General features: G+C 50.7%; 2 protein-coding genes across 3 annotated transcripts in view; both read right to left on the bottom strand.

Annotated features, from left to right (window-relative positions):
* Nucleotides 1-18,307, bottom strand: part of CFAP61 (cilia and flagella associated protein 61) — a 119,461-nt gene that overhangs the window by 5,049 nt on the left and 96,105 nt on the right. For both annotated transcript variants that reach the window (XM_075413688.1, XM_075413687.1), the window contains 2 exons: nucleotides 7,732-7,822; nucleotides 5,316-5,478 (listed from right to left, as the gene is read on the bottom strand). In XM_075413688.1, coding sequence (XP_075269803.1) covers nucleotides 5,316-5,478; nucleotides 7,732-7,822 — 254 coding nt within the window. The remainder of the gene's footprint in view (nucleotides 1-5,315; nucleotides 5,479-7,731; nucleotides 7,823-18,307) is intronic.
* On the bottom strand, nucleotides 2,407-3,803 carry INSM1 (INSM transcriptional repressor 1). The gene is given in 2 exon segments (XM_075413690.1): nucleotides 2,407-3,758; nucleotides 3,761-3,803. Coding segments are annotated over 2 exon segments (1,386 nt in total). The 3' UTR covers nucleotides 2,407-2,415.

Below are 18,307 nucleotides of genomic sequence, written 5' to 3' on the forward strand. Positions count from 1 at the left end.
GGGGAGCACCCGCTTCGTATGAGCGGGAAGACCGGCCCATGGACGGCTGCGACACACCAGGCTGTGACAGCCCAGTGTCGGGGGCTTTCCAAGGCCAGGGAAGCTGGGAAAAGCAAAACCACCCTTCTTGCCAAGCATGTTTTGCTGCCTGTATCGCTGAGGCTGTTGAGGCCGTGTTCTCTTTTTCAGCGTATCAGTTTACAGCTAAAACCACAGCTTCGCCCAGACCTGAAGCCAGTCCCGGTGTAACGAAGTTGGTTTCGTAGGAATCGAGGCAGCAGGAGAGTGATAGCTTTGGTGCTTTTTAGCCTGATCAAGGTAAAAAAAAATAAGTCTCTCGCTAGAAGCTTTGCTACGTAAAAAAATATTCAGACATGTCCTGGGAAGCTTCCCTGCAGGAAGCTCCCGAAGGTCGCCTGCCTTTCCCACGGCGGAGCAGCCGCACCTCAGACAAGAGCCTTTAGGTGAGCGAACATGGCAGGAGCAGGTTGAAAACCTCTTCCAGCGAGCAAAAGCCTGAAAGGTGTTACCGTCCGCGAGACGGAGCGTGCCAACACACCCGGGCTGAGACCGCTCGGCCCGGCCTGGGCCCCCGACACGCCGGTAGGTGATGGGGTACTTGCACTCGGGGTTGCCAAGCAGACCTGTGAGCCGTGAGGTTGGCTCCATGGGTTCTCCTGCTGGCGAAGGAGAGATCGTACGGCTGCGCTGTGACACCTGCGGGAGGGGTTTCGCTGACCCAGCACACATCTTCCCCACATACACTGATACTATAACAACTTTTGCTAAAAAAACAATTAAGAAGCCACTTGGTGACCAAACCCGTGCGCTCCCCGCGTACAGACACCAGCGCTGTAGCACCCGCACCCGCCGGGGCCGACGACCCCGAACCACGGCTGCTCAGAGCGCTGCCGGGACCAGGCACCTCCCCGCAGAGCCCCACCACGGGCTGCGGGGTGCAGCCCCCTCTCCCTCGCAGAGTGAACGGTGCATTTTGCACCTTGTTTTCCCCCTGCCCCGCAAGTTTTTTCACCCACTGGTGCCTTCCCCTGTTCCAGAGGGAAGTCCTAGCACGCCTGGCTTGTCAAAAACCCGTCGTTATTGAAGAACGCTGCGGAAATCCCGCCGCAGGGCAGAGTGGGACCAGGCAGGACCCGGCTCTTCCAGCGCTGGGACCAGGCATGCAAAAGCTCGGCCTCCCTTGCGCCAGCCGCCACAGCTCCTCACGAAAGCAGGATGCTGTGTTTCCACAGAGCCCCTTCGCCCCACACCTCAGAGCGCCGAGCACAAGGGAGAGCCACCCAAGCAAACAGCACATCCTCTCCCCGGCAAGGATTTCTCTAAGTTTTCCACTTCTCTTTCAAAGGTGCCCCCCATCTTTTCCCTGGAAGCCCCCAGGGCCAGAAGCAGAGCCCAGGGACAGTCTGTGCCTGGTGGCGGTGGCAGGCAAGGGCCAGGGCTCAGCCTGCAGCCAGTGCCCGTGGTGCGGGGCGGCCGCCCCCCAGCGCAGCTCTGTGCGGAGCGGGGCAACCCTCCCCTGGCACCGGACACACCTCACACGCTGCTCTTCCCTGCCCCTTGTTAATTAACCTCACCGAGAGGGGTGCGGAGCGGGCTGGTGCCTACCAGGGTGCCCTGCCAGAGCCTGGCCCCAGCCCCGAGTCGCCCCCACCCCAAGACCCCCAGGGCCAGGCCGGCAGGGAGAAGCAGGAGGCAGCAGGGCCACGCTTGAATTTGAAAATATTTTATTTGAATAGTAAATAATTATACAGTTGAAACAGTTCTATCGAAGCACTCTATAAATAGCTAACAGTTAAGAAAATAATGTGTGTAGAAAAAGAGATTGCATCTAAAAGTAAGAGCTGTCAGCTGCACAGGATAAAATGGTTCAGATCGTGTGTTATTCTAGGTATAAAAGTTAAAACCTTTTCAGCAGATCCCTTTAGAAAAAAAAAGAAAAGATCTTCTAAAACGCACAGTGAAATGGCAGGCGGGGGAGACAAAAAGCGCATCAGAATATCTGCGATCAAATAATATCATTCTTCATAATTAATATAAATAAATAAAGAATAAATAACAAAATTACTCAAACCAACATATACAGACAGTCAACTCATGAGCTACCTCAGTAAGGGCGAAAGAAACGAAACCGGGAAGCTGGCGTGTCACAGTTAAGGCAGTTTCTACAGCGTTTTCTGGAGACCATCAACAGCAGAGTCAAGGCATTTGCGGCTACGCTAAAGGAAACTCTCGCTTCTCCTCCGGCGGCTCGATCTGTCCGCGTTTACGCAAACCGAGCTGAAATCCAAAAAGAAACGCGAGGAGAGGAGGGGAGGGGAGGGAGGGAGACCCCGGCGCGGTGCGCGCAGAGCCGGGCGCCGGCGGCCCGCCGCCGCGGGGCCCCGGCCGGGCGGCTCAGCAGGCGGGGCGCAGCGGGACCTGCAGCAGGATGACCTGCCGGTTCTCCGACGGGTGGCACTTGTTGATGTGCCGGGTGAGGCCGGGCGAGCTGTAGAAGGTGGCCGGGCAGTACTTGCAGGGGAAGACCTGGGCGGCGTGCAGGAGGCGGAGGTGCCGCTCCTGGCTGCTCTTGCTGGGGAAGGCCTCCCCGCAGACGGGGCAGAGGCGGCACTCGGCGGCGGGGGGCGGCTCGGCGGCGGGCTCGGGCGGCGGGGCCGGGTGGCCCAGCAGGTGCTTGCGCAGGTAGGCCTGCCGGCGGAACCGCTTGGCGCAGCGGGGGCACTCGAAGAGCCCCTCCTCGGAGCCCGCCTCCGAGGCGCCGCCGGGGCTCGGCGTGTCCCGCTCGCTGCCGCTGCCGGTGCCGCCGCCGCCCGCCTCCTTCGGCGGCTCCTCCGTCGGCGCCCGGCCCGCCTCGGGGCCGCCCTTGGCGGCGGGCGGGCGCGGCTTGTGCCAGCGGCGGTGGGAGGCGAGGTTGGCGGGGCAGGAGAAGACCTTGTCGCACTCGGGGCAGCGGTACTCCACCCGGACGATGCGGGAGCAGCGGTGCTGCGCCAGCGCGAAGGGGTCCCCGTACTCCTCCTTGCAGAGCTGGCAGATGAACTCGCCCAGCGGCCGGGCGCAGCCGCCCCGCGCCTTGGCCGGCGCCTCCACCGGGCCCTCCTTGATGCGCAGCCCCAGCACCGGCGAGGTGGTCACCTCGTCCTCGAAGGTCAGCTTGCGGATCGCCTTCGCCTTCTTGCCCGACGGGGCCTTCTGCCGCCCGGGCTCCGCGGCGCCCGGCGGGCGCTTGGCGGGCGGCGGGCGGCCCGGGGCGGGCGGCGCGGCCGGGGCGGGGGCTCCGCCGGGAGCGGGGCCGGGGCCGGGAGCGGTGCCGGCGGCGGGCGGCTCGGCGTGGCCGGCGGCGGCGGCCCAGAGCTTGAGCTCGGCCGGGGCGAAGAGGAGCGGGTCCGTGGTGCCGGGCACGGCCGGGGCGGGGAAGGACTCGGCCGAGACGGGCGAGCCCAGGCTGAAGCCGCGCTCCAGGTACTTGTCCCTGCTGACGGGCCGCGTGGGGCTGTACAGCGCCTGCACGGCGGCGTCGGGCGTCCCGAAAGGCACCGGCGGCGGCGGCGACTCCCGCGGCGGGGGGGGCGGCGGGTCTCCGCCGGCGGGGAGCGGCGGGCCGGCGGCGGCCTCGCGGCAGCAGCGCGCCCGGTAGGAGACGGGGGTGGGCCGCCGGCTGCGCTTCACCAGGAAGCCCCGGGGCATCTTCGCGCCGCCTCCGCGCCGGCGGCGGCCGCGGCGCACACTGCTCGCTCTGCCCGCGGCGCGGCCGCCGCCGCCTTTAAGCGGGCCGGGGCCATTGTTCGGGCCGGCGGCGGCGGGACGGGCCAATCAGCGGCGCCGCGGCGGGCGGCGGCGGCGGGCGGAGCGGGTGCACCTGAGCCCCCGCCCGCCCGCGCGGCCCCCGGCGGCGGCACACGCCCGGCCCCGCCTCCCGCACGCTCCGCGCCCCGCGCCGACCGGCACGCGCGGGCCTTTGTGTGCCGCCCCGGGGCGGGCGCCGCCTCCCCCGGAGCCGGGGCCGGCGGGGACGGGGACGGGCGTTGGCGGCGAGCCCCGCGTCGCCCCCTCCCTGGTTTGGGTCTCGGCCGCGGCGGCACCGGCGGCCCGAGGGAAGTCCGGCAGCGCCGGGGCGGCAGGAAAGTTGGCGGAGGAGAAAGCCGCTTCGTGGGGCGGCCGCCGGCGGAGGGGCCGCCGCCCGCCTGGAGGGTGCCGGCGCGGCCCGTCGGTGCGGCGGGCTGGTTCCGTCCGCCGGCGGCATCGGCTGGGGGAGAATAAAGACCGGGCCCGGCGGCCGGCGCCCCCAGCCCTGCCCCGTCACCTTGGCCGAGGAAACCAGAGCTCACCGGCGGCCCCGGCCCAGCCGTGACCTGTTACGCCGACCCCCGCCCGCTCCCCCGGGCCGTCCGGCCGCGCTCCCCGCGGGCCCGGGCGGGCGGCAGCGGCGCGGGTCCCGGGTTTCCGTCCGTCGGGCGCGAGGCGCGGCGGCGGGCGGACGCCCCCGTTCCCCGCGTCCCGCGGTCGGGTGTCAGAGCCAGCACGCGCCCGCTGCGGGCGGGCCCGCCGAGGCGCCGGGGAGGCGGGGGGGCGGGAAGCGAGTCCGCGCCCGCTCCCGGGTGTGCGGCAGGTGCGGCCGGCGGCGCCCGCAGCCGCTGCGGGGCGAGCACCGGCCCGCGGCCCCCGCTCCCCCTTAACCCTTTGTCTGCGGCCCCGGCCCACGCGGGGAGCTCAGCGCTGCGGCGGACGGGGGCGAGGGGGGGCTCCGCGCGTGGCAGGTGGTGGCGCGGCGGGGGGGAGCGGGGCCGCGCGGCGGGGCACGCGGGCGGCACGCGAGCGAGCGGTCGCCCCCGTCCCGTCCCCCCCCCCTCCGCGCGGCCCCGCTCGCCGCCTTTGTGCGCCGCATTAGCATAAAGCTGCGCGACCCTGCCGGCGGGCGGCACAAAGGGGCGCGGGCGGCCCGGGGCGGGGGCCGCCGCTCGCCCGGGCACCCCCTCAGCGGGCCGGGCCGCGGGGGGGGGGGGGGGAAGCTGCGCGGGCAGGGCGGCCCCGCAGCCCCCCCACCCCCCCGGTGGGACAGGCGGGGCGGGGCGGCCCGCTGTGTATTAGCATACAGCTGCGGGCCCGCCGGGCACGCGCCGCCGCCCCCCCGTCGGGGCCGCACATCGAGAGCCGCGCCGCCCTCCCCCGTCGGGCTGTGCGCTCCGGGACGCCCCTCGTCCCCCCGTCGGGCCTGCACACCGAGACCACCCCCGTCCCCGTCCTCCCCGACGCGGCTTCCCGACAGCCCGGCGGAAGCGGCGCTGCCGTCTCACCTGCCGTCGGCGGGGGCCCGGCGCCGTCGGTCCTGGCCGGGGCGTACATGGGCAGGTGGGAGCGGTGGCGGCGCAGGTAGCGGAGGACTGGGTCCCGCAGCGGCGGCGGGCAGGGGCTCTGCTCCTCGGGGGGCGGCTGGGCGGCGGGGGACAGCCCGGGCACCTGCAGGGCAGAGTACTGAGGCGTTAGATGCGGCGGCGGCGGGGACCCGCAACGCGACAGGGCGACCCCAGCCGCAATTTGAAAACCAGACCGTCAGTCCTTACGGGGCACGCGTGCCTTTTCTAGAAAACCCCGCGCCGCACGCGTGTGCCCCCCGCTCGCCGAAACTCCCCCGGCAGCTGATGGAGGTGCGAAAGCCCGGCCCCGCCATCTGCCTGTTTGCATAGCTGGAGTGCTGCATGTTGAAATAAACACATGCTTGTGATCCCGCCGAAGGGAAAACATTCCCCGCGCCGCCGCTCGGCTTGCCGCGACGCCCCGCGCAACGGGCACGCACACGCAGGCCTGCGGTGAGAAGTCCGATCAATACCCAGGCTAAAAACGCAGTCTCTGCCCCAGCTGTGGCTGGCTTTTCCATGCACCTGTTACTACCAGTGACCGTTTCCGTAAATATTATCCCTAAATACCGGAGACTGATTTCCAGTTTCTGCGGGATCTGTAACCAGAAACATCCAACTTCTGTGTATTTACACTCACAGTCCTTAAACACCTCTCTCAGCGGCGCGTTTTCCCCTGTTTTTACATTTCGTTACTAGCGTGTCTGAAGTGCTGAAGTGGGCTGGAATATGAGCGACAGGAAGCAAAGACAGTGCGTGTCTTGCTCCACACAGAAATACAGCCGACCCCAAGGCGTTTCAGATATATTCTGTAAGAGCACGGTACCTACTATGCATTGGCAACGTGCCTAGAAGGAACCCCCGAGGAAAACACACGAATGTGACATTTAGGAAACATAGTTACAATCACCCTGAAGAACATCCAGATAAAACCACAAAAAGTAAAGACGTATCTGCGTTCAGATGCAGACACCGTCATCTGTGTTCATGCAAGCAATTCTGACTCACAGAGGGGCTTTCAGTCCGCTCAGTGAGACGGTTTCTGTGCGCCAGGGCTACTGCAACAAGCAAAGGGTAAGGCAAGCAAGTATTTAATTTGTAGGACACCGATTCCCCTTTCGCTGAAGTTGTTCACACTTACAGCATGCGAAATGTGGTTGAGTGATGGCAAGAAAACCGCCCCTCATCAGGCCTCCCATTCTGCACAGAATTTCATTTTGTGTTCTTTTACAGCTGTTTTCCAAGAGCATCTAAAATAAAACTGCACCAAGGCACTTTCTGTGTCACGACAATAGGAGGAAAAATGCATCTAGCCCTTCGGGGAGGAGGCAGGGGCTGAGCGTTTGCGTGGCTGCAGCTGTGACATAGGACAGCACGCCGGCTTGGGCCACGGACATGGCTGGGCTGCCGTCTATGCAGCGTCCCTTCTTTTGCAACCCTGCCGCCGTTTACAGTTGATTCTGTTTGTTTTCTGCACGGTTAAAAATTCTGTGAGCAGATACTTAAAGAATACCGCTGTCGCATGGAAGTCCATTGCGTTCGACAAAAGCAAAAGCAGCATGAGGACAGAGAAGGTAAATCGGTCCCAGGTAGTGGGTTGGAAGTATCGAGGTCCAGGCTGCAAATTATGCTTGAGATCAGCCAGAAATTCGGGGGGGGGGGGGGGGGGGGGGCAGTTCCTGGGGTTGCTGGAAATCTGCTGCAGTTAGTGGTTCTTTACATGGAGTCCACCGGGCTTTGGATTTTGAGCAGGCAAAGTTACAGGCTGCTGAGATGAGACTTCATGCCTCCTTCTGCAGTACTAAGGCTAAAGCTGGAGACAGCATTAGCAAACATTTTAATTTCATCCTTATTGAGGAAATCCATTTATTGGTGAAAAAGCCAGTTGCTTTCAGTCTTTTGGCTACAAAAGCCATTCCCTGTGGGTAGATGTTGAACAATCTACTTCTCATAGGCTCAGCTAAGACAGGTTTAGAGTGGCCTGTAATGTATTCATATTAGGAAACATTAATAAAAACCAGAGGATAACTGAACAAATAAGCCTCCAGATTCTGCTGGGCAGCTGTACTAAACTGCACCTATAATGCAAAAATGCTGTGAAAGAAAACAAAGCAACTTAAAGTTCTACTGCCAAATTTGAAAATAAGCCCAAAGTAACAAAACTGGACAATAAGCTGAAGCTGTACTTGGTGATCTCCCCCGGCTCTGTGAGCTGTAGGATCTGCTCAGGTTTTCCAGAGGAAATAGCTAAACAGAAACATAAAGCTTTAGGAGAAAGATGGGAGAAGAAACCAAAGTGAACAACACTAACAAATTACCTAAATAATAAAATGCACTCGCCAGTCATTTTTCTTACCTGTTCCGACATCAGGATTTGGCGCAGTTCCTTCTTGAGATCAATAAACCGATCGTGATAGATGGCCATGGACCAAGGTTCCCTGAAGTAGCTGGTTAAAAAAGAAGAAATTTAGTTATCCTGTGAACCTCTCATTAACCACTAATAAAGTATTTACCTGCTTTTTTGCCTTTATAAATTACAGTTCTGGACCCATCATGATCGTTTGTTCATAAAATGCCTCCCGTAACAGCACGGTCAATCAATTCTTTTAATGGATGTTCCTGATGTACAGCCAGCTTCAGTAATTACATTTAAAGTGGCTTAATTCAGAGCTGTGGCAAGACCCAGTGAAGATTCCTGATTTTATCAGAATTTAAAAGCCTGAAGACCTGTAAAGAACGGTGTCTCCATTATCTGTCCTCATTTGAGAAAAGCAGATTGCAGGATTAACTGAACTGCTGCATAAACAAATTAAATTTGTGTAGACAATGACACAAATGTTGTTCATCATTAAGGTTTCTGGATTAATAAAGGCCAGAAAAACAGGCCACCACAGTGCTGCAATATGTTCTTTGCACTAGTACGCTGAAGCTAAATTGAACCTATTCTAGGAGGAAGCTCTTGTAACTTTTTCTTTCAGTGACAGCATTCGTGACAGCATTCTTCTGTGAAAAAGGAGTAGAAGGATGGAGAGGACATGACTCGATGTAGAACCTCAAGGCTGTAGACCTAACCGGAGGCAGCTAGATTACAAAGCTGTCATTTGTTTCTCTTGCCCCTGTAGTGAAAAATAATTTTTACAGCTTCAGTGAGATGCTCTGTGTGTAATCCTGGTTAACGCTAAGTGGAGTCAGGAGGCACACCGTGTTCATCCCAGTAACGACCGAGCAGCTGTCAGCAGGGTCACCCAGGAAGTTTTAAGATGGGTGCGTGTGCGTGGCTGCGACCAACGTTCTCGTCTTTGGCACGGCAGCAGCCTGCTGGTCAGGAGTATGTGTACGCTGTTGCTTGATTCAGTTGTGTGGTCTTTAAATTAACGTCTGGATAAAGCAACTTAAAAGGTGCTACGCACATATCTGTCTGCAGAAAACAATTGTGCAGTTTCCTTTCTGCAGAAGATTTTTTTTTCATTATTGTCAAATGGCAGTATTTCCCCCCGCCCAGTTTTCAAATGAAACTTCAGCTCTCACTAATGCCCTGCACAATTAATAACACTGTGCACCTGGCAGAACTTTGCCTTTTTTTTTTTTTTTTTTACATACTCATCCCATCAGAAGCTTTCGTGCCCCTTCATCTGCGTTTCTCTTTGTACCACAGGCTGGCTGGGGCTGCCTCTCCTGGATCTGCGCAGTGTCCAGCACAGTGGGGCTCTCTCAGATAGATGTTTTCACAGTGTAAACATTTATTGACGCTATTCCAAATACAGCGTTCTTGCTACGGTAAGTGCTGCCCAGCCTAGGAGTCTCTGGTAGCACATTACCACGACCAACACTGCCTGTTCATTCAGATGTGAAATGTTAGAAAAGATGAGCACAACTTTTAAGTATCTTTAAGCAATTTTATACCTATAATGTGTGCAGAGAGCCAGAGAAGAACAGGATATTCCCCAAATATTTAAAACCCCTTCAATTTCAGAAGAAAAATTCTACCCAACACAAACCTTTATCTCAGTGTTGACATTAGATAGCAAAGCAAGGAAAAAGGGGGTGTTATACAAGAATACATTAAGCTAATTAAAGACTCTCTATTTTTACTGATATGCCCTGCTAAAAGCCATGTTCCACTGGCCAAACCTTTGTTTTCAAACTGGCATCTTAATTTTAATTCTAAGCCCGATACGGTGATTTCATCTCTTGATTGAGGCACGTCTTCCAACTGCCTTGCCTTGATTAAGTTGTTCCCCTTCTTCGCTGAGATGTTGCACTAAATGATGTTTATAAAATGTTTCAGGAATGCTACATATTACTGCTACTGTTACCAGCTCAGTCCATAACTGCATTTTTAACTGTTCCTGTCCATATTCACAGATCTGGAGCTCAAAACCTGAAATGTGTCACCCAGTTTGCAGTGTTTAATGCAAATAAAATGCCCTTTTTCAGGGAACGGAGAATGTCTTGTCTGTGTTTTCTAGGTAGGCTGCTAAGAGGAGCTACCAGTAAACGACATTTACTCCCAGATTGCCTTTGCTTCCCTTCACCTGAAGAAATGTAACCACCAAAGGCAATTTAAAGATACGCTTCACAGAAACAATTCACTTTCTTTGCTGGCTCTGTGTTTTTGTCTATGTATCTTTTCAGTTAGAGTTACCTTTCTAAAGGGGCACGTGGTGCTTTTCAGAAAACAGATCTACATATGGCTGCTAAAGGGAAGTTTAATAATGAAAAAACCCATCTGAAGCGAAACCAACAAGTTGACTTTCTGGGGCTCATTCTGAATTTTATTACCACTTCAGCAGCAGTCCCTCAGGGCAAGCTGTAGAAGGCTTGAAAGTATAATGCTCTTCAGTATACAAGATGAAGCTGGCACGCTACCAACAGAGGCTCAAAGGCTCCTCAACTATCATGAGAACGGCATCTGCCACATGTGTTTGCACCATTTAGTCTTTCATAACCTGCCAGAGTGATCAGGCTAAATATGTACAAGATGACAATGTTTGCCAGGAGCGTAACGGGTTTTCAAACTTGGTCACTTCCTAACGGGGATCCCCTGCTGGCAGACTTTTATATCACAGAAGCTATCATGGGAAGGCATTTGTAACGAGATGGGATGAAATGGTCCCCTTTTGAAGACAATAAGCGACATCCTTTTCGTTGCTAGGAAGCTGGTCTCGCCTTTCATTGACAAACAATATTTAAAGTCTGTTCTGCCTCATTTGTGATCTGTAGCCTACATAAGATGAAAGGGAGGGAGGAGGAAAATATTTAGTGCCGTCTTGTAAAAGGCATGGAATCTTTTCCCTTTTCAGGAGATTCAGCATTAGATAAAATGGACAAAGTTGGCCACTGCTAGCAAGCAGAAATGGAGTATGCACGCACACGGCTTTCCATCTGAGAGCTGTCTGTATTTGTTCTCCATTTCATTTACAACTACGCACCGCTTTTATGGAACAAGACTTCTGCCTCTGTGAAAGCTAACTCTGAAGGCACCGTATGTCTGCGGCGTGTCCTGGCACTCGGAAGCAGAGGCAGCGAGGACCCGACACTGACCTCTGGCAGCGCTTCTGCCGTCTAAGTCAGGACTAACAGGCATGAGGTGTATCACTGACAGCAAGGTGTTAACGCCAGAAAATCTTAAAAATTGAGTGAAAACCCTTCAGAATAACACGCTCAGTTTATACAGCAAGACAAAATGCAAGATACAAAGCCAAAAAAATATCGTCAATGATCAAAGTTTTTGTAAAGAAATTTAAATCCCACGACAAGAAAGTAATGGCAGAAAGGTGAAGACCAGCTCTCCAGTGTGAGCTTATCTGTTCTGGTAGACCTGATCTTTTACCATTTGCAAGCTTGCCATAACTGCAATACTCATACGGATCAGTTTTACTACACCACTGCAATGTTTTCTGCAAGCTGGGGCCTCCCTTCATGAAAATGAAGCAAAGCAAGGCCTGAATAATTCCCACTTATATTATTAAAAATGGGCTTCTGAGGACCACTGCTGATTTTGTCTTGCTATATTTCATATTGGGTGCTTTTCTTGGAAAATCTCAGCTGAAATCCTCTCCCCCCCCAAAAAAAAAAAAAAAAAAAATCAGTGGTGGAAAGAGAAACTGAAAGCAGGGATATGAAAGTATCCAACATAGCAAAAAAAATCCAGAAAATAATTTTTAAAAAATGATTGATTTTCTCATTCCTCCAAAGTGAAAGCAAATCTCATTATTACAGCCTGCAAAATGGCGGTTTTCATTTTAATATGAGGATTGTAATATGTTTTTAATTACTTCCATTCCTTTTCTTGCTGCTTCCATGAGCCTGATGACAGCAGAGATAACCGGTGCCACTGCGGACAGGCCTGTGGGCACACCTTATGCACTGGGAACACCGACCTGATGGCTCATTAAACTACGGGAATAATCCCTCCCTGCAGGTGAGTTTATCAAATTACCAGAGTGCACCTGCATGCCGGAACCACCGTGCTGTCGCGCAGGATCCAGTTAAGGGAATTTAAACTTTGTCCCTAAGCAGCAGGCACTTGCTGCTGCCTCGCCTGCGCTCCCGGTGACTGCTCTCTGCTGTGAGACCAGGACAAGGAGGGGAATTTTCAAAGGCTCGAAGGGCAGGTGGGCACCCATTCCTTGTGACGATGCCTTTGAAAAATCCCTCTGCAGACTAACTACAGATGTAGATTAACTACAGATTTTGAGGACGCTGCGTCTGTCAGTGTTTTTTTGCTACTCAAAGCTTTTAGGAAAACGATAACAAAACCAAATTCAACTCCCTGCATCCCTGCAGTGACTTTGGCAGTTTATGGAAGCCGAGTTCCTCATTGGTGCTTTTGGCACGTGATGGAAAAAGCTACCCAAATGCTGATGTGCTTTTGCTGCAGTATACCCCCTTCCTTCTTGGGTTTGCCATTATCTAGTCAGTACAAAGAAAGCTGCTGTGACTAAAAACACTGTGAACCAAACCAGAAGGACAAACACAGATGAAACTGAAGCAGCTGGTTAGCTGACATGGGCTCAAGTGTAATACAATTATGCCAGGAGTGCCTGTGAAGAGCAGGGAATTCCACTTCCCAGGAGCAGGGAGAAGAAAGTACTACAGTGGGTTGGGATGCAATGCAATTTTAATTTCCAGGTCATTCTGACATTACTTCTCAAACACACTTTGCAGATTAGCAAAAGTCTTCTCTCCAGCACAAGTGCATGCAAGAAAAAATGTCCCATCTTGCTAGGAAAAGAGAAGATGCGTTGTTTTGGGGACAATATACAGATGATTTTAAGACTCTTAATTACAAAGATACTGTGATTCCAGTAAAAGATACAGAGTATTTCCAGATATACCTTGCATAGCTGGACCAGTATTCATTAAGTGTAAATTGAAAGACAATATAAATAAAACCACTGAGCATTTCCTGCTAAATATCATCTGACCAATAATTTCGAAAGACAGCTTGTTTATGTAGGTGAAAAAACAGCCTAATTTGTGTAAAAATCCTATAAAGCACCACCTAAAAGCATTGTTCTTCATCACAAAGAACACAAAGTGTTCCCTGGTTTGCAGTTTCTTGAAATTCACTTAGAACTGCGGAACAATCAAGCAAATGTTGAACCAACAGCATGGTTATAGCAAGAAAGCTATTTAGCTCCTTGCTTTATAGTTCTACTCACTGAACACCTGTTTGTCCATGCATTTTAGTCATTCCTGTTGAATTCATTAATCTAGGACTCACTGCATAATTAGTGAAATCAATAGTCTTATGGACAATGAATCTGTGCTTTACTTCACTGGGCAGATTTACAAAATAATTATAGCATTCACTAATTTATAAGCTGACATTTCTTTTGTACTTTTTGATAAGTAAATCATAGAAAGGAAGCCTGTGCTTTTTTGCTACCTTTAACAGCACTATGACCAAACCCACAATGTCTTTTGTTTGGGAGACAACCAGTTTAAAACCTGTGGTTTACAAACCCCTTTTTTCTGTAGCTGCTATGGCAAAACATAGTGCAGTGCAACTAATCCTGCAGTTCTTGCTCAAGAAAAATGGCCACTGAATCCAGACCTCATAGAGGACAATACTGATCCCACTGGGCCCAGTCCAAAACCTCACTGGGCCTACGTCAGAGACCTGCTGACTTCAGTGGGATGTGGGTCATGGTTTACACTAGGTATTGCTTGCCAGCATCTTCACTTTGCAAATGCTGGTTACCCGTCATGACTGATAAATCATTTCTGTTTTCTGCAGCATTTTTAATATCCTGGAAATCTTACATTAAAGTGCTGTTACCTGGAGGCAACATCAGAAAGCAGATCTTAGCAATACCTGCTTCATGTTGAGATACTGCAGTCCTTTCCTATTCTAAATATCCTTGAGAGATATGCTCCGTTATTTCAGCACTGGAATTTGGTAAAGTTTACATACTTTACTAGACAGTAGCAGTTATTGTGTGGCTGATTCTCGTTGAACTGCTCTTGAAACTTTCTAAACTCTATGCTCTTTAAAACTGATATAAAAACATTGCTGTCTGCTCTTTTTATGAGAAAATTATGGCTGACCCTGAAGTAAGGTTTATTGCATTTTTTCACACAGTACTATTTCACACATAATGCATTACTAAAAACAATTAAAAGGAAATTAAATCTGACTCACAAAATGAACAAATATTCTGTGTGCAGTGGTATGATTGCTTTTCTGCAATTACTTGTTTATGAATTCAGAGTTCAGTCATTCATAATGGTTTGCATAATTATTAATATGAATCAGCATGGTTCGACTGCAAATTAGTGTGGTAAGATTCAGTTGACTAGCCTCTACTTACTAATTTGGACGTGGGGTTTCTTAGTAACATAGCTCTTCATTAGCAAGTTAGCTGCTCCTTAAAAACTACATTAATATATAAAAATCTAAAGCCACCTAAAGGGGTCTACCATTTATATCGATTTGCTATGTAAGTACAGCTTTACCAGTGCACCTTGGGGTTAGCATTTAATTCTGGTAGGAAAAAAGCTGTTAGTGCTTTGATATCCCCTTCATGTGTTCCTCTTTCCTTATCGTGTCTCTCTCTTCATAAAAAGCACACAATTTTTCCTCTAATTAGGCTGTAAAGTGTACTGAATAGCATTAGTCCCTCTCAGCCATGCTCACTACCTGCCGCATTTCCTTTCTGGTTTTTTTGTATCCCTGCAGAAAATAAGTCTCACCGTCTGCATGATGAACAAAAGCCTAAGGTGGAATCCCTTAAATGTAATCACGGTGTGCTAATGGTATGGGATCTGGCAAATTCCAGACAGCAGTGCGTTCTAGTATTTCCCTTAATAAACAATCACTCTTCATTTTTGAAAGTCTGGTTTAAAACCAGCTTTTCTATGTAGCATGCATTTCATGTTTAAATAAACGCTGATTATCCGGGCTATAAGTAATAAATTTATATCTTTACATAGTCCTTGTAAAAATAATACTCAAAACATCAAATGTAGTTCTTCTTCCTAATGTATTTGTTGTATTGTGAGATTAGAGCTGCATCAATAAACAGTCCAGTGTGGTGTTTCTGCGTAAACTCTCATTAAATGACACTTTTAGCCTAATGTAAACAGTACTGCGATGTGTGAATTGAGCTTCTGTAGAAAAGATCTAAATGGTTACTTTAAAATAAGTAAGTGTTCTTACCACTCAAAATATTTTTCAGCATTTAGCTTGTACAGCTAAAATGAAAAATCTAATGTGAGCATAAATGACAGGGTTTGAAGAGAACAGCTAAGGAAACATCCAGTGATATTATTCACTTTTATCGTTTCTGGCTGGAATTTTCCAAAGCATCTTAGTGAAAGGGAGTTTGACTCCCTTCATGCATTTCTGTTGCATGTTTGGCAGTCTTGTGCCCTACTGCATATCAGTGTACCTGTTGCTGTTGAAGGTGTGCCACTTTGTGTAGAGTATCCCTTATTTTTTTCAGGGTGCTTAGCCTCTTGGACAGCAACACCCACCATCGCTGGGCAGCACACAGGAAAAGGAGCACTAGCCTGTTTTTGTGTTTCCTTGCTAACAGCAGTGAATACAGATCTTCTAACAGACATCCAGGGTGGATCACCACAGATCTGTGCATAAGCTGCTCATTCCCTTAATATGTGAGCACCGAATCCTATCTGCTATTCTGGCACTGGGGGAAAAAATTCCTTTGTCATGACATTTCAGCAAAATCCCCTCTACTTTTTCTCCCATGCCTAGGTATTGCCAGTCATAAGTCACCTTCCCAACTCCTACTTGCCAAAGAGGCTCTGGTTAATGTCTGGCAATGGGGGCTTCTCTCTGTAGACCTGGCCCCTCACATTACCAGTCCCCAAACTGACCTTTGCAGCTCAGTTGACACATAAACCCCAGCCTGGAGAACCCCAAAGCTTGCAACGGAGATGAGGCACTCACAGTGCACCTGTATCTTGCTGCAAGTAGCTTTGCTACTGTGCAATGAACATGGGCTCCTCATGGGGCTACTTGAAACCACTATGCAGGGTAGACAAATTGTCAATGAGTTAGACAAGTCCTCAAAATGCTCGAAACAAAGTTATTAAAAAAAAAAAGTAGCAAACTCTTTTTCGGAGCTCAGCTTGCATGAGTGTGCCTGTAAGGTTTCCCCGCTAATCGTCCTTTAAAATTCACCCTGCCTTCTCAAACTCCTTCACGGGACTGACCCTACAACATTCCTCAGCTCTTAGCTGGGAAGTCTACCTATCTATACAGCAGCATCTGAAAGTCCAGCCTGTGTGCATGAAGACGGCTCCATGATGCAAGCAGAAGTGTACTATGTGCACTATGACTAAAAGCATATTTCTGCTAAGAACTAAATATAAACACAATATGAATAAAGCACTTAGTACTCTGTGTTATATGTTATTCAAAACACTTTGATTGCTACACCATGCGTTATTCTATCAGCATGCTTTACAAATTGTTAAATACCAGAAGTGTTTAACATACAGCATCTTACTAACTTCAGCGTTACAGGGAGAGTAAACTTGGTGAATAGGTACAAGAAGAAACTTAAGGGGATGGCTGAGCAACACAAAATTTCAGAGGGTGCCTTTTAGAAACTGATTGGCATAATGATGTTGCCTCTGACAGGACACTTCATCACTGTCAGCTCAAATCTGTGCCTTTCCTCCAGTGCTGCTGCCTTTGCTGCACTCGCTGTCACGCAACAGTGGTACTCCTTTGCCTCGTCATCAGTATTACTGCCCCATTAATGTCATGCAGCCAGCATCTTGTGTAGGTCATGACTGAAAACAAGTTCATTAATACAGTATTACAAAATCCCAAGTAAAAAACCACTCGCACCTAATTTGATAAATAAGCTACTTATGTATTTTATAAAGTAGTGGGTCAGATTTTTTTGCATTATGTTAGTAGATTCGGTTTTCATTAATGCCAAATAAAAGTCTACATGAAGCACTTCTATCTCATATTAAAGGCACGATGCCAGTGAGAGTCCATTTGGTTGCCAAGTATCAGGAGATCCCTCTAATTATCCGTTTTGTACTTAAGATGCAGCAGAGGGAGATTCCACCGCTCTGCGGACACGTTCCATAACTTGGCAACTGCCTTACAGTTGCCTTCGTCTCAGGAGAATACAAAAGGGTGTAACTGGCTGGTTACATTCCTCTTTTGTGAAGCAGTATGGAGCACTGATGATCAGTAACAAATCTATAAGCTTAAAAATAAAAGAAAAAATATTTTGGAGCTCTCTCCCCACCCTCCCTCTTTTATCTGCTGCTATGGCAATGGAAAGAATTTGAAGGCTTTCAAGCGAGCACCAGAGACCTCCAAGGGAAAGGAAGGAGTGTGGTACAGGGGACACTTCACATGAAACCTACTGGAATTTGCTTTCTTTTTCTTCAAGAGAAGTATTCCCTGTTGGAAAGAGTCTCACTCTTGTGTTCTCAAATTCTAGTTGAGCCTTTTTGAGATGCAACCTTATGGGAAATGAATAAAAACTGCAAAAGGTCCTTCCTGAAGTGGATTCCAAATCTCGGGAGTAACGCTGTTAAATTTCCAGGTGACATAAAAGGTTTGTACACAAAATCCTCGGCTTTAGTCTGTGTCTTTGGTTCCTGTGGTTTTGCCTGCCCTGACATCGGACAACTGCATCATAAGACCTCTGCTCAGGAACGTAATGGCTGAAGGCGCAGATGGAATGAGGCCACCTATCGTGGTGGCATGAGGCAGATGGAAGGATGACCATCGCTGATGGCAATGGTGCCTTTTTCTTGTAGCACAAATGAGGATGAGACTTTTCTTGGTCAGTAAATATTGCCTGTCCAAGACCATGACAATCTGCCCAGCAGACCCTGGCATCCTATAAAACAGTCAGAGGGATAAAGTACATCCCACTGTGGTGCAGTCAGAAGAGACAGCTATCTGACTGGATGTGGTCATCTTCTGGTTTAACAGCTTATTTCCTCAGCTGTTGTTTGCATAGGTAGAAACAAAACCATTGGCTCTTAAATTTGTGTTTACGTAATGAACTGAGCCTACTCAGACACTACACTGAATTAAGCTGGAGTACCTAACACCTACGAGAATCAGGCCCAAATATGGCTGCAAAAGCTTAACTATAGTCAATTATTTTTGAACAAGACTAATACCTGTTGTTATCATATTAATATCTGTATCACTGGGATCACAGCTGAGGCAGCTAGGCATTCTGAGGAGCATTTATTTTAACTGTGCAGTTGTAGAGTTGCACTGAGACCTCCTTTAAAAATGTCCACAGTACCTGTCTGCTAAAGAAGGAGAAAGGAAAAATCAGATATAGTGTTGGCTGGTTTAACTAGGAGTGCTAAAAGCATTGTTTCTCTGAGAAAAAAATTAATTCAAAAGCATTTGAGGCTTTCAGTGAGCTGCGAAAATACTGTAATACGGAGGAGGAATATCTAACTCA

The sequence above is a fragment of the Opisthocomus hoazin genome, chromosome 2 (assembly GCF_030867145.1).
Source record: "Opisthocomus hoazin isolate bOpiHoa1 chromosome 2, bOpiHoa1.hap1, whole genome shotgun sequence".
Classification (NCBI taxonomy): Eukaryota; Metazoa; Chordata; class Aves; order Opisthocomiformes; family Opisthocomidae; genus Opisthocomus; species Opisthocomus hoazin.